The sequence below is a fragment of the Oncorhynchus mykiss genome, chromosome 5 (genome assembly GCF_013265735.2).
Source record: "Oncorhynchus mykiss isolate Arlee chromosome 5, USDA_OmykA_1.1, whole genome shotgun sequence".
Classification (NCBI taxonomy): Eukaryota; Metazoa; Chordata; class Actinopteri; order Salmoniformes; family Salmonidae; genus Oncorhynchus; species Oncorhynchus mykiss.
Genome location: NC_048569.1, coordinates 48,902,700 through 48,919,174, shown reverse-complemented (window position 1 = coordinate 48,919,174; position 16,475 = coordinate 48,902,700). Strand labels below are relative to the sequence as shown.

Sequence of the window (16,475 nt, the reverse complement as noted above, 5' to 3'; positions counted from 1 at the left end):
GTTATTTCTGATTTCTGTTGACTGCACAATATGGTGGATATCTTTTTGGCTTGTTTGGGCTCTGAGCGCCGTACTCAGATTATTGCATGGTTTGCTTTTTCCGTAAAGCTTTTTTGAAATCAGCGGTTGCATTAAGGAGAAGTGGATCTATAATTCCGTGTCTAATAGTTGTATCTTTTATCAATGTTTATTATGAGTATTTCTGTAAATTGAGGTGGCTCTCTGCAAAATCACTGGATGTTTTTGAAACTACTGAAAACGCGCCAATGTATACTGAGATTTTTTAAATTTAAGTATTCACTTTATCGAACAAAACATACATGTATTGTGTAACATGAAGTCCTATGAGTGTCATCTGATGAAGATCATCAAAGGTTAGTAATTAATTCTCTCTCTATTTCTGATTTATGGCTGTAGTTTTCTGTGACTTGGCTCTGACCTAACATAATCGTTTGTGGGGCTTTCGCCGTAAAGCCTATTTGAAATCGGACACTGGTGGGATTAACAAGAGGTGTATCTTTAAAATGGTGTGAAATAGTTGTATGTCTGATGAATTTTAATTATGAGATTTCTGTTGTTTTGAATTTGGCGCCCTGCACTTTCACTGGCTGTTGTCATATCGATCCCGTTAGCTGGATCTCAGCCCTAAGAAGTTAACAGTCTCAGGCCTTCTTGAGTATGGCGCTACAAGTTTGGCACACCTGTATTTTGGGAGTTTCTCCCATTCTTCTCTGCAGATCCTCTCAAGCTCTGTCCGGTTGGATGGGGAGCGTCGCTGCACAACTATTTTCAGGTCTCTCCAGAGATTAAGGACATTCAGAGACTTTATATAGACAGGTGTGTGCCGTGCCAAATCATGTCCAATCGAATGAAATAACCCACAGGTGGACTCCAATCAAGTTGTAGAAACATCAAGAATGATAAATGGAAACAGTATGCACCTGAGCTCAATTTCGAGTCTCATAACAAAGGGTCTGCATACTTATGTAAATAACGTATCTGTTTTTTATGCTTAACAAATTTGCAAACATTTCTAAAAACCTGTTTTTGCTTTGTCAGTATGGGATATTGTGTGTAGATGGATGAAAAATATACAGTTGAAATCAGACGTTTACAAACACTTAGTTCATTAAACTCGTTTTTCAACCACTCCACACATTTCTTGTTAACAAACTATAGTTTTGGCAAGTCGGTTAGGACATCTACTTTGTGCATGACACAAGTAATGTTTCCAACAATTGTTTATAGACAGATTATTACACTTATAATTCACTGTATCACAATTCCAGTGGGTCAGAAGTTTACATACACTAAGTTGACTGTGCCTTTAAACAGCTTGGAAAATTCCAGAAAATTGTGTCTGGACTTTAGAAGCTTCTGATAGGCTAATTTACATAATTTGAATCAATTGGAGGTGCACCTGGGTATGTTTTTCAAGGCCTACCTTCAAACTCAGTGCCTCTTTGCTTGACATCATGGGAAAATCAAAAGAAATCAGCCAAGACCCCAGAAAAAAAGTTGTAGACCTCCACAAGTCTGGTTCATCCTTGGGAGCAATTTCCAAATGCCTGAATGTCCCACGTTCATCTGTACAAACAATGGTACGCAAGTATAAACACCATGGGACCACACAGCTGTCATACCGCTCAGGATGAAGACGTGTTCTGTCTCCTAGAGATGAACGTACTTTGGTGCATTAAGTGCAAATCAATCTCAGAACAACAGCAAAGGAAGATGCTGGCTGGAGGAAACCAGTACAAAAGTATCTATATCCACAGTAAAACGAGTACTATATCGACATAACCTGGAAGGTTGCTCAGCAAGAAAGAGGCCACTGCTCCAAAACCACCCAAAAAAATCCAGACTACGTTTTGCAACTGCACATGGGGACAAAGATCATACTTTTTGGAGAAATGTCCTCTGGTCTGATGAAACAAAAATATAACTGTTTTGCCATATTGACCATTGTTATGTTTGGAGGAAATGGGGGGGATGCTTGCAAGTCGAAGAACACAATCCCAACCATGAAGCACGGGGGTGGCAGCTTCATGTTGTGTGGGTGCTATGCTGCAGAGGGGAAAGGTGCACTTCACAAAATAGATGGTATCATGAGGGGGGGGAATGATGTGCATATATGGAAGCAACATCTCAAGACATCAGTCAGGAAGCTTGGTTACAAATGGATCTCCCAAATGGACAATGACTCCAAGCATACTTCCAAAGTTGTGGCAAATTGGCTTAAGGACAACAAAGTCAAGGTATTGGAGTGGCCATCACAAAGCCCTGACCTCAATCCTATAGAACATTTGTGGGCAGAACTGAAAATGCGTGTGCAAGCAAGGAGGTCTACAAAACTGACTCAGTTACACCAGCTCTGTCAGGAGGAATGGGCCAAAATTCACACAACTTATTGTGGAAGGCTACCTAAAACGTTTGACCCAAGTTAAACAATGTAAAGGCAATGCTACCAAATCCTAATTGAGTGTATGTAAACTTCTGACCCACTGGGAATGTGATGAAAGAAATAAAAGCTGAAATAAATCACTCTCTACTATTATTCTTAAAATAAAGTGGTGATCCTAACTGACCTAAGACAGGGAATTTTTACTTAAATGTCAGGAATTGTGATAATCTGAGTTTAAATGTATTTGGCTAAGGTGTATGTAAACTTCCGACTTCAACTGTATATTGAATCCATTTTTAGAAAAGGCTGTAACGTAACAATGTGGAAAAATTAAATGCTTTCCGAATGCACTGTAATATTAAAAACATAGGCATTTAGGAGGACCTGTTTCTTTGTTAACTGCTCAACACAGAATAGCTGCATGTGCGCATTCCCTCTGAAATCTTTTGGAGAAAATATCCTTTCTATTTTATTCAGCTATGTTCAACTGTATTCTTCATCCTATAAAATAATATACAATTCTAAACAAATCTTGTCTGTTAAATGAACTGTTTAGCCCACAGCCATATGGCATAGCCAGATCAGGGCCTAACATAAGGACAACTCAGAATATTATATTCTGTTCTTCTGAAATAGATTACATTTTCTTCATATCATGTTTCTTTAATCCTGTCTAAAATAAATAATGGATTAATTGTGATGGTGTAGTCTATATTAAATGGATTCATGTAATTGTTCCAATGGTCTGCATCAGTGGTTTGTAGGCTATTCATGGTAGCCAGGAGATGCTAAATGTGTTTATGGTAATTATTGGTCAATTACCGTGAGGCCGGCAGTTATTTGCATGACAATCACCGGCTGAAAAGAATGTCATGACCTCCACAGCCCTAATGGTGGTTCATGCATGGTGGTTGTGTCTGTTTGTGGCTCTGCTGTGGAGTTCTGCATGCAGCTGCCGAGACTCCCTCATTCCCAGCGGCTCAGAAACAGACGGTATTCCCAGATTTTTCCTTCATTCCTTCCTCCTGATGATAGTGAAGCATGTTGTTGGCCTAAAGGTTGAGATTTCAGTGGGAATCAAAGTTCAGTCACCCGTAGACCAATCCTAAAGGTTCTGAGTGAAGGACGGTTTGGATAAATGTGTGTGTGCATGCATTTTAACATTTAACTAAGAGTTAAAATGTAACCCACGGCGTGCCACTCTCGTGTATCTTTGTGATAGAATGCAGACAGAGAGTGAGGCGAGCAGGAAACCTACGCCGCTTTGGGTTTATCGTTAACCTGAGTTTTGATTTGTAAAATGGCTACACACTAAGCAGAGAGCCTTTGAAGCGTACAACGACGTAGGCTGTAGATTCAAGCAGATGGCCATGGGAATATGCAGATCTTATCTCTGTTTATAAAGGATTGTAACAATAAGAAGAAAGGTGGGTCTGAATTATGTGTAGTGAAATTGTTACTGGTTTCTATGAATGACATGTCTCTTTTTCCCTTTTCTTTCCCTATTGTCTCTACTTTCTCCCCCTCTCTCAACTCTCACGCTCTCTCTCACTCACTCTCAGGATTTACAAGTCAGAATTGTGATCACAACATTGATGACTGCCCAGGCCACAACTGTCAGAATGGTGGCTTGTGTGTGGATGGGGTCAACACCTACAACTGCCAGTGCCCCCCTCACTTTACAGGTAACCTTTATACCAAACCCTCCAATCTTCAAGATGGACAAGGTCTCTGGAAATAAATTAACTTGAGATTCCACCCACATTGGCCCTATATCAATCTTTTATGGCCCCTGCATAATGTAATCGTTGCCCTCTGCTCTCTAGGCCAGTTCTGTACCGAGAATGTGGATGAGTGTGAGATGATGCCAAACACGTGCCAGAACGGCGGTACGTGCCACGACACCTATGGCAGCTTCCACTGTGTCTGTGTCAATGGCTGGACGGGCGACGACTGCAGTGAGAACATCGACGACTGTGCCAGCGCAGCCTGTTATCACGGCGCCACATGCCACGACCGCGTAGCCTCCTTCTTCTGCGAGTGTCCACATGGGCGCACAGGTACTACGACCTCGCCTGTCCCACACAAACCACACACACATTGGAGGAAGATTAAAAATAAGAAACTGTTGAGAGCTTTGCACACCAGGCCACACTGGACTGAGGTGGCCTGGTTACACCCCCATGATAGTTGCTTGACAATATTGAGAGACTATTTTCAGGTTGGTGCTTCACAATGTTAGTTGATGAGGTGAGTCAATTCTTCCCCTTTACAATAGAAAGCATTTTGTGCCCCTGGAAATGCACTACCTATAAAAATCCCATTCATCATAATTTGTCTTTCCTTAGGTTTACTGTGTCATCTTGATGATGCCTGCATCAGTAACCCGTGTCAGAAAGGCTCTAACTGTGACACCAATCCTGTCAACGGGAAAGCCATCTGTACCTGCCCTCCAGGTTACACTGGCTCTGCATGCAACCAGGACATTGACGAGTGTTCCTTAGGTGAGTGACTTCTGTGTTCTGCTCCTCTCTCATCTCTATAGAAAGATACCCGTCTCTGAACATTCAGGATGACAAACTCTGCCAATGTGTTATTTACCAAACACTCCCTACAGCAATTTTCAATTAGACTTGCTTGGATACATAAAGGTTAAATAAAAATGAATAATTGTCAGTGTGACGCGTATGCATTTTGGTAGTATTTTGGCATTAGAACACTGACGTGCTGGATCTTTATATCTACCTCTTGTATTAATGATAGAGAAATTGCACAGGGTGAAAGTGGGGATATAAGTGGTGATGTATATCCTGTGTTTGACGTTTCAGGTGCCAACCCTTGCGAGCACGGTGGGCGCTGCCTGAACACTAAAGGCTCGTTCCAGTGCAAGTGTCTCCAGGGTTATGAGGGCCCGCGGTGCGAGATGGATGTCAACGAGTGCATGTCCAACCCCTGTCAGAACGATGCCACATGCCTGGACCAAATTGGAGGATTCCACTGCATCTGCATGCCAGGTACGATGACACATTGAAATGTACCATTTAGGGGGATATTTAGGTTTGTAACACTGTCTTACTGACATAGACACTTTGACATGCTGTTAGGTGTAAGAATAATTGTTCATGATTGGAGTTCAGTTCTCTGCCCCTGCTACACAAGACAATACTAGCTATCTAAAAATGGCTAAATATTTGAGCCTGTGAACTCAAAGTAATGTGACCTGAAACTGTTTCTGTAATATTGTCATAAACGTGTGTGTGTTCAGGTTATGAGGGGATGTTTTGCCAGATCAACACTGACGAGTGTGCCAGCATGCCCTGTCTGAACAACGGGAAGTGCATCGACAGGATCAACTCCTTCCACTGCGAGTGCCACAAAGGTGAGAGAGATGGCCCAGAGAGAGAGTTGGCGGGAGGAAGGAATTGATGAATGAAAGGAGGAATGGAGGAAGGAAGGTGTACAGGGAGAGAGGGTTGGAGGAGTAGATGGAGGGCGGGGGTCCTCAGCTCCTGATAGGTTTGGGTGGAAGTGGGGTCACTGGAGGGTGAAGTAAAGTGAATGATTACCGTGTGTGTGTTGTGTAACGGTTTTGACTTGAGGTGATTATTTATAGGGGTGCCAGGTAGGTTGTGCCTACCAGAGAAAACATTGGTTTCTCCTTTTGGTTTGGGAGGGAATGAGTCCCATCTGGTCCGTCAAGTCTACACCAATACAAAGGACTTATGTAAAAGTCAGGATGGAAATAAACTTTTCATAAACCCTTAAAACATTGGAAAGAACTTCAAAAACAACTATATTCTGGTTCCTCCAGAAATGTCCTTTACCTCGGGCCTAAAAAGAGTCCAGCCCGGTAAAGGAGTTCGGGGAACTCAAGTGACTTTTGTCACGCAATGTTTGTCCGTCCATTCAAGTGTAGCGTAAACCCAGTATTAATCATACAATCAATATAACAATTATTTTACCACAGAACTTTAAAGCGTATCAACTCTTACTAAGTCAACTGCAACTAACTACATAAATCACCACAGTATACATCACATCAAAACAAATGAAATACCGTATACAAAAAAGGTTGTGGTCAGTCAGACAATCCAATCCGCCAACAGATCTCCAGCGGAGAAAGGCCACGAAGAACGGAGAGGCGTAGTCCACGGACGCAAAGAGTGGATCCTGGGTAAACTCTATTAGGCTACAAAACACACGTTTAACGGCAACAAAACAAACGGAATAGAGAAGCTTCGGAACTGAAGGTTGAACACATCCTCATTCACGTCTCCATCACAACCCCACTTTTGCGCAGCTGATGCTGGCTATTTAATTGGGAATTAAAGGGAAAGCGCCCTATTGGAAGGAGAAGCACTGAGACGGTTCAGAAAAATTCAGGGCCGTCACTGTGTGTGTGTGTGTGTGTGTGTGTGTGTGTGTGTGTGTGTGTGTGTGTGTGTGTGTGTGTTTAATCATTTTCTGAGGTTGACTAGTGTAGGCATTTCTGATGAGGGCAGGGAGGGTGGTAATAACAAGGTCACCTGGACATCAGCATAATTAGCAGGCAAAACAGTTTGCATAAGACCTTAGCGCCCAAAGAGGGGGCTATAAGGGGTGGTGGGGTGTGCAAGTATGTATTTGGAGCTCCTGCTATATGGGTTGTGTGTGTGTGTTGAGGGGGGTGTCGTTATAAAGTTCAGGGTCCTCCAGACCTACTTTAGATGCAAATTAGTTTAACCTTTTTCCGTTTTTCCCTCCTCTAACTCATGCACTTTAGAGCCACAATAAAGTCTGGATTATGTTTGAAAGATGTGGTAAAATAATTAAGAGCGCAATTACATTCAGATAACGTTAGATATCTTTTAGGCGTACATTATAACTTTAGCATATTTAAATTACCTTAGGACAAACCAGGCTTCAATACCTTAGGACAAACCAGGCTATCAATATGCAAATCATTACATGAGGTAGAACAAATTCCGACTGAAAACTGTTAATTCACTGGGGAGTTGATCCAGCTTGCCAGTGCATTGTTCTGAGATTCCTTTCTTAATTTTTTTTCATGCTACGGCGTCAATTTCAGAATGTAACAGGCTATTAGTTCACTTTCAGAGAAAAACCCAATAAAACATATTCAACTAAAAGGAAAATGTCTGCATTTGTTCTGTTTCAAAACATTGTTCTGCTATTAAAAAAAAATAAAACTACTGTATGAGCATTTTGGCTTGAAGAGAAAATTCTGTTTAGATTGTACTGCTTGCAGGGGTGAAAATCTAATGGTCGCGTACGAGACGTGAGAAATGTGCATCTTTACATGACAGTAATATGTTTATACGTTGGTATTATTTTGATAACTCTTTAATATATCATAGTGTAAAGGCTTTCCAAGACAACACAGGATTTGAATTTTAAAAAATGGCCTCCCGAGTGCCACAGCGGTCTAAGGCACTGCATCACAGTGCTTGAGGCATCACGACAGACCCAGGTTCGATCACAGGCTGTGTCACCGCCGGCCGTGACCAGGAGACCCATAAGACGGCGCACAATTTGCCAGGGTTTGGCCGGCCAGGATGTCCTTGTACCATCGTGCACTAGTGACACCTGTGGCAGGCCGGTCGCCTGCATGCTGACTTCGGTTGCCAGCTGGATGGTGTTTCCTCCAACACATTGGTGCGGCTGGCTTCCGGCTTAAGCGAGCAGTGTGTCAAGAAGCAGTGCGGCTTGGCAGGGTCATGTTTCGGAGGAGGCATGGCTCTCGAACCTTCGCCTCTCTCGAGTCCGTAGGGGAGTTTCAGCAATGGGACAAGACTGTAACTACCAATTGGATATCATGAAATTGGGGAGAAAAGGGGGTAAAAGTAGTACAAAAATAAATAAATAAAACTGACCCCAGATGTGTAGCCCACAAATCATGTTAGATGTACATAAACTTGGATTCGATACGAGACAAATAACAAAACTGTAAGAATAGCAAAACAGCACAGAAAACAACAACAAAAAGATATATGGCTGATATATATATATTCTTCCCTGTCCAGGCTTCTCTGGTGGTCTATGTCAGGTTGACATCGATGAGTGTGCCAGCACGCCCTGCATGAACGGAGCCAAGTGTACCGACGGCCCTAACAAATACTCATGTGAATGCACTGAAGGTACAGTCGGCTTGCACATGGTCAGAACGTTTTGAGGCTCAATTTTTGTGTTTATATTAATACATTTTATAGGGTGGTTACATGAACCAAGGCCAAGCCTACTCCTGTTCATCGATAGGCTTCCTTTGGTTCGGCGGAATTTCCCCTTCTATAAGACCTCATCATCCTAGAACATAAGCTATGTTCTGATTCTCTACCCTTATTCTGAAATGTGCTCTCATACACTCCCTTTCATGGATTTAAAATACATGGATTGGATTGGTGTGAGGAATATGGTGGAAACTCCTTCCAGCTATGCTTGCACCAATCCAATGCTTTTGAAATGCACATGGGGGAGTGAACGAGGGCACACTTCTGGAGAAAGGTTTCAAACTCTCTACCTTCTCCTCCTTTCCAGGTTACTCTGGACCGCACTGTGAGACTGACATCAACGAGTGTTACTCGGACCCCTGTCACTATGGCACGTGTAAGGACGGCCTGGCCACCTTCACCTGCTACTGTCACCCTGGTTACACGGGCCGCCTGTGTGAGACCAACATCAATGAGTGTCTGAGCCAGCCATGTCAGAACGGAGGCACCTGTCAGGACAGGGAGAACACTTACATCTGCACCTGCCCCAAGGGCACTGCAGGTACAAGAACTTACACACACACACAGAGATACGCATCCACACAGGAAGACAGACACGCACATACACACATATACAGACATACGCATGCACACACCATACTACAATCCTACATATTTTCCAACACAGGCAGCCACATCTAGGCATATGTGTGAAGCTCTGCCAGTGTTAGTAACATTGAACCCCCTACTTTGGTTGTTTGACAGGCTTTAACTGTGAGGTGAATCTGGATGACTGTAAGAGCAAGCCCTGTGACTACGGGAGGTGCATTGACAAGATCAACAGCTATGAGTGTGCATGTGAGCCAGGTTACGCAGGTGAGCACTGGGTCGACGGGATAATCTGGGGCAGGTGGAAGAAAGGTGGAAGGGAGAGGGACAGGTGGCCAGTGAGCTAACTGAAAAAGAAGAGTGGTGTCACATTCACTGTGTGGGACAAGGCGGGAGAACAGAGAGGCAGCCCCAAACCTGATACACACACATGCAACTACTCTCTCTCACACACACACACACACACACACACACACACACACACACACACACACACCTGCTGCATGTGCACCTGGTCTGTATGAAGTGTTTTTACACCTAAGCATTGACCCTTTTTATATGTTTTTCCCGGTGTCAGTGAAGAAAAGGTGGATTATTTAGCCCAAACCATTTGTGGAATAACAATTCCAGTCCACTTATTCCCATGGGGCTCCTGTTTCAAAACCCTGTAGGACCTGTTGTCTCTACATGTGTGTGTGTGTGTGTGTGTGTGTGTGTGTGTGTGTGTGTGTGTGTGTGTGTGTGTGTGTGTGTGTGTGTGTGTGCACGTACGTATCACATTTGTGTGGGTCTGTGAATATTTAATAAACTCTTAGGGTTTGCTGCCCCCTTGCTCCTCTATCTTTTTGTCCTCTTTCCTCTGTTGTGTGAGTGTTGAGGGGCAGGGCTCACAGACAGAGGGCCATTGTAGTTGTAGAGCAGGCAGTTGGGCCCTCCCCTTTCTGATTGATGGGGGGAGGGGGGGGGGGGTGTAATTGTTGCTCACCAGGGTGTGAAATGGGGCCTGGCCATTCTGTTTCTCCTTACCAGCCCTGGGTTAAGGTGGCCCTCCCTCCTCCACAGTTCCCCCTATGAGGCGTGGAGGAGGTGGGTGGCGAGAGGCTTTGTGTGTCCCATTGTCACTGGTATAAAATATCTGAGCTTACACCCCCTCAGATCCAGCTGAAACATTCCTTCTCCCTCCTTACCAGAGCACATCTTATTATTCAATGGGTAGGGAGAGGGAAAGGCCTCACTGCTAATCTCCAGTGGCTAGCCAGGCAGCCTCACCCTGCCTCTATATACCCTTTAGTAATGTGGCCCTGTGTGTTGTGCAGACTCCCCCATCACCTCAGCAACTAACAAAGGAATGGAGAGTGAGAGAGGGAGAAGAAAACAGTATGTCCAGCTGTGGTTTCTTTAAACAATGGCCATATATGAATCAAAACTCACCCCTTGCTGTGTTGGATTTTCAGGCGCCATGTGCAACATCAATACCGATGAGTGTGCCATCAACCCCTGTCACAATGGTGGCACCTGCATCGATGGCATCAACAGCTTCACATGCCTGTGCCCAGAGGGCTACAGTGATGCCACCTGTCTGTTGCAGGTGAACGAGTGTGGCAGCAACCCCTGCATCCATGGTCGCTGCCAGGATCTGCTCAATGGGTGAGCACACACACACACACACGCACGCATGCGCACACACGCACACACACACGCGCACTTACCTTTCTCTATCTGTATTCCAGCTACAGGTGTTTCTGTGACTCTGGCTGGGGTGGGCCTAACTGTGACATCAACAACAACGAGTGTGAGTCCAACCCGTGTATGAACGGTGGCACCTGCAAGGATATGACCAGTGGATATGTTTGTAGCTGCCGAGCCGGCTTCAGTGGTGAGTTCAATTCAACGTGTCTTCCCTTACTGTTTCTCACTCTCCCTATCATCTCCTTGTCTCTCTCCCTTTCCCCCTCCCTCTCTCGCTCTACCTTCTTACACCTTGCAAGTTAACACTAGAAGCTTATTACCTAAAATGGATCAATTGAAAGTGTGGGTTCACAGCTCCAATCCAGATGTGTTGGTCATTACTGAGACGTGCTTAAGGAAGGGTGTTTTGAATACTGATGTTAACCTTTCTGGTTATAACCTTTTTCGGCAAGACAGATCTTTCAAAGGTGGTGGAGTGGCAATCTTTACCAAGGATCACCTTCAGTGCTCGGTCGTCTCCACCAAGTCTGTCCCTAAACAATTTGATTTGCTGGTTTTAAGCATTAAACTTTCAAATAGCTCCTTGTTGACTGTTCCTGGGTGTTATCGTCCTCCATCAGCACCGGCCTGTACCCTACCTGCCCAAAGCTCTCTCCTGGCCCCTTACACTAAGTCTGAATTTGTCCAGAGAGGTGACCTAAACTGGTACATGCTTAAACCACATGACCAAGTCCTAAAGCAATGGGACTCCCTAAATCTTTCTCAGATTATTACCAATTCCACAAGGTATGACTCCAAACACCCAGAATAGGCTACTCTCCTCGATTTTATCCTCACAAATAATCCTGATAGGTGTCTGGTGTTTTCTGTAATACCTTAGTGACCTTAGTGATCACTGTTTTACAGCCTGTGTTCGTAATGGTTGCTCAGTGAAACAACCTGTCCTGATTTGTCATAGACGCTTGCTAAAAACTTCAATGAGCAAGCCTTCCTTCATGAACTGGCCTCTGTATATTGGTATAGAATCAGCTTGATCCCCTCTGTCGAAGACACTTGGATCTTCTTTTTTTAATATTTTCAGTGGTATTGTTAACAAACACACCCCCATAAAGAAAATGAGAATTAAAAACAGGTTCAGCCCCTGGTTTGACTGTGATCTTGCTGAGTTACTCCACAATAATTGCATTTGGCAAAATGCTTGGCACATGCATACTCAGGCTGACTGGCTCTCTTTCAGGCAAATTAGAAATAAGTACACTCAGGCTATCTGGAAGGGCAAAGTTAGTTACTTCAAGAAGCAGTTCTCTCTCTGTGGGTCTAACCCCAAGAAGTTCTGGAAAACGGTTAAAGACCTGGAGAATAAACCCTCCTCACAGCTCCCCATGTCCCTTAATGTTGATGATGTGGTTGTTACTGACAAGGAGCACATGGCTGAGATTTTTAATCACCACTTCATTAAGTCAGGATTCCTATTTGACTCAGCCATGCCTCCCTGCCCGTCCAACATTTCATCATCTCCCACCCCTTCTAATGCGGCTATCCCCGGCGCTCTTCCCTCTTTTTCCCATGCCCGTCTACAAAGTTTCTCCCTGCAGACGGTCACTGAGTCCGAGGTGCTGAAGGAGCTCCTTAAACTTGTCCTCAAAAAACCATCTGGGTCAGATGGTTTAGACCCTTTCTTCTTTAAGGTTGCTGCCCCTATCATCGCCAAGCCTATCTCCAACCTTTTTAACACGTCTCTCCTCTCTGGGGAGGTTCCCATTGCTTGGATGGCATCCAGGGTGCGTCCTTTATTTTAAGGGGGAGATCAAGCTGATCCTAACTATTATAGGCCAATTTCTCTTTTGACCTGTTAATCAAAAGTGTTGGGAAAAATTGTCAATGATCAATAATTTATAGATCGGGAGGGGAGGGTGCTCTCGAGCGGCTAGATGGTCTTTACCATTCGGCCATCAGATTTGCCACCAATGCTCCTTATAGGACACAACACATGACTGCACTCTATACTCTTCTGTAAACTGGGTATCTCTCTATACTTGTCGCAAGACCCACTGGTTGATGCTTATTTATAAAACCCTCTTAGGCCTTACTCTCCCCCTTATCTGAGATATCTACTGCAGCCCTCATCCTCCACATACAACACCCGTTCTGCCAGTCACATTCGGTTAAAGGTCCCCAAAGCACACACATCCCCGGGTCGCTCCTCTTTTCAGTTTGCTGTAGCTAGCGACTGGAACGAGCTGCAAAAGCACTTAAACTGGACAGTTTTCTCAATCTCTTCATTCAAAGACTCAATCATGGACACTCTTACTGACAGTTGTGGCTGCTTCACGTGATGTATTGTTGTCTCTACCTTCTTGCCCTTTGTGCTGTTGTTTGTGCCCAATAATGTTTGTATCATGTTTTGTGCTGCTGCCATGCTGTGTTGTCATGTGTTGCTACCATGCTATGTTGTTGTCTTAGGTCTCTCTTTATGTAGTGTCTCTCTTGTCGTGATGTGTGTTTTGTCCTATATTTTTATTTATTTTTTATATTCCTGCCCCTGTCCCCGCAGGCGGTTTTTTGGTAGGCCGTCATTGTAAATAGGAATTTGTTCTAAACTGACATGCCTAGTTGAATATAAATAAATAAATAAATAAATAAATAAAAACCCTCTCAATGACGCAACTCTGAGTTTGTGTGTGGTGGATATCATCCCTAGTAAATCTGCGACTCTAACCCATGTGTGTTCTCTAATCCCCGGCCATGCCTTAGGACCTAACTGCCAAACTAACATCAACGAGTGTGCCTCCAACCCCTGCCTGAACCAGGGCACCTGCATTGACGATGTGGCCGGCTACAAGTGCAACTGCTTACTGCCCTATACTGGTATGAGAACGTATTGATTTTCCCGGAACCATATAGGCCTAAAGAGATGTGTACAGTAGACTTATGGCTCTGGTTTTGGTTTGGCCCTCTACTCAGAAAGCCCTGTAGGGCTCCAGAATAGAAGACTTCTTGAACAATGGTATAAAAAGACATTTCTCGCAGACTTTTAGTGTTATTTCAGAAAAAAAATAGGTTGACTAATGCCCACTAACTGTGTGGAAACAGGCCTTATAATTTGTTCCTCTCTATCGTTTGTGGAAAAATCCACCCTGTCTACCGTGTGTGTGTGTGTGTGTGTGTGTGTGTGTGTGTGTGTGTGTGTGTGTGTGAATAACATGCTATAGACCGTGAGGACAAGGAACTGGAGCCCGTGGCCACTTCCTCTTCCTGTCTCTGGGCTAAACAATAGCAGGAAACAGGAAGCAGCTTCCTGCCTGGCCTCTGGTTACTGTGGAGATGGATAGGGAGGTGGACGGAAAAGTGGGCTTTAAAAACTGATGCCACTCTTCGGGGGGGGGGGGGGGGGGGTAAAAAAGGGAAATATCATACAATGCAGCCATTTCCATTTCGCTGTAAGACAACTTTGAAGAAGTCAGAGTTTAAAAGCATTGAATTGTGATGTAGTACTTCTCCAAAGTTGTCCAACTGCAAAAGGGAAGTGGAGAGTGAAATAAAAATGTAACATGAACGAAACATGTATGAACGGAACAAACATTCACGGCTCTTACTCAAAAAGCGTACAGACCGATTAATGATCTGTGATGGGTTCCCTGTAGCACTTGAGGGCATTTGTTTGAGGTGTGTGTTGTGTTCCTATCCCTACCAGGTGAGATGTGTGAGACACTGCTGGCCCCATGCAGCCCCATGCAGCCCTGTAAGAACGGTGGAGTGTGTCATGAGTCAGAGGACTACCAGAGCTTCTCCTGCCTCTGTCCAGAGGGATGGCAAGGTAAACTACTCATATCTTCCTCCATCCATCTGTTCTGTTTATTCCTCCATCTGTCCACCTATCCATCCAATAGAGGGTGTTTTTTGAGAGACTGACTGCCCCCCTCTTCTCTCAGGTCAAACATGCGAGATAGATATCAACGAATGTGTGAAAAGTCCTTGCCGCAGCGGCGCCACATGCCACAACATGGTGGGCAGCTACCGATGCAGCTGCCGTCCGGGCTACACCGGCCAGAAGTGTGAGACGGACATCAACAACTGCAAGCCCAGTAAGGAACTAAACATAAACTCTTCGCTCTGTCTTGTAAAGTGAACTTGGCCCAACTATCACTTACCTGATACATATCTCTCTCGCTTTCTCTTTCTAGACCCCTGCAGTAATGGAGGTCTGTGCAGAGATGGAGTGGACAGCTTTGTGTGCACTTGTCTGCCAGGGTTCCGTGGTGGCAGGTGTGAGCATGACATTAATGAGTGCGAGAGCAACCCGTGTAAGAATGGGGCCAACTGCACCGACTGTGTCAACTCCTACACCTGCACCTGTCAACCTGGTTTCAGTGGCATCAACTGCGAGAATAACACCCCCGACTGCACAGAGAGGTACAGAGAGCAGTTCACATACTGTGTTTTCGTTAGTGGCAATTCAAAAGGACGGAGAAAAATACCCATTTTTGCAAGAAACCATACCTCTTCAGAGTATCTTAAATACATCCCATGTCTTTTCCTACTAGTGCTGAATTTGCTGAACTACTTTGAGGGAAAACCTCATTTCTATGACTGATGTGGTTGTCTCGCCCAGCTATCTTTAGATGAATGCACTAATTGTTAAGTGTCTCTGGATAATAATATCTACTAAATTACTCAAATGTAAACGTAAAATGCTTTTGAAACAATCCCTTTCCACATTGCTTGATTCAAGCTCGGGGCGGCAGGTAGCCTAGTGGTTAGAGCGTTGGGCAAGTAACATGTCGTTCTGCCCCTGAACGTGGGAGTTAACCCACTGTTCCTAGGCCATCATTGTAAATAATAATTTGTTCTTAACTGACTTGCCTATTTAAATAACGGTTAAATAAAAAAATGTATTAGTAAAATACTGACCAGATTATTCTGGATGTTGCTAAATAACCAGCTAATAAAAACAGATTGGAAGAAACAACAGAAATGTAAAATAAGCTAAAGTAAATAAAATAAAATAAAAATAAAAAGTGAACTATCCTTTTAACATCCCTTTAACTCATTTGGTTACTATACTTCTCATTTGGTTACAATACTTCTGGTTACTATACGTCTCAACTCTTCCGTTGTGGTGTTTCTTCTCTAGCTCTTGCTTCAACGGTGGCACCTGCGTGGATGGCATCAATACCTTCACCTGCCTGTGTCTGCCAGGCTTCACAGGCAGCTACTGCCAGCACGACATCAATGAGTGTGACTCCAAGCCCTGCCTCAATGGTGGCACCTGTCTGGACAGCTACGGCACCTACAAGTGTACCTGCTCTCATGGCTACACTGGAGTCAACTGCCAGGTATGGGCAGAGCGGCAGCCATCTCGACTATCTCCTGAGTGCATTTGATTTTCAGAGCTTCATGGAATTCTATGTGTGTGTTTGTATATAATTATTTTCCCTCTATTTCTATTGATATAATTTAAAAAAACATCTTTGAAACAACTGAGACGTAATAGTGGTAGTTCACTCAACAGCGAGTGTGTGTGTGTGTGTTACGCATGGGTTTATTTGTGTGTTACTGTGTTCCTG

At 44.1% G+C, this 16,475-nt stretch overlaps 1 protein-coding gene across 3 annotated transcripts in view; it reads left to right on the top strand.

Moving 5' to 3' along the window:
- The window catches only part of notch1 (notch 1), a 73,477-nt gene that overhangs the window by 35,695 nt on the left and 21,307 nt on the right, over window positions 1-16,475 (top strand). For 2 of the 3 annotated variants that reach the window (NM_001135695.1, XM_036976507.1), the window contains 15 exon segments: window positions 3,967-4,089; window positions 4,231-4,464; window positions 4,753-4,908; window positions 5,233-5,418; window positions 5,670-5,783; window positions 8,428-8,541; window positions 8,939-9,172; window positions 9,376-9,486; window positions 10,674-10,866; window positions 10,950-11,095; window positions 13,663-13,776; window positions 14,603-14,725; window positions 14,841-14,993; window positions 15,093-15,321; window positions 16,043-16,244. In NM_001135695.1, the coding sequence (NP_001129167.1) occupies window positions 3,967-4,089; window positions 4,231-4,464; window positions 4,753-4,908; window positions 5,233-5,418; window positions 5,670-5,783; window positions 8,428-8,541; window positions 8,939-9,172; window positions 9,376-9,486; window positions 10,674-10,866; window positions 10,950-11,095; window positions 13,663-13,776; window positions 14,603-14,725; window positions 14,841-14,993; window positions 15,093-15,321; window positions 16,043-16,244 (2,432 nt within the window). 3 annotated transcript variants of the gene reach the window in all.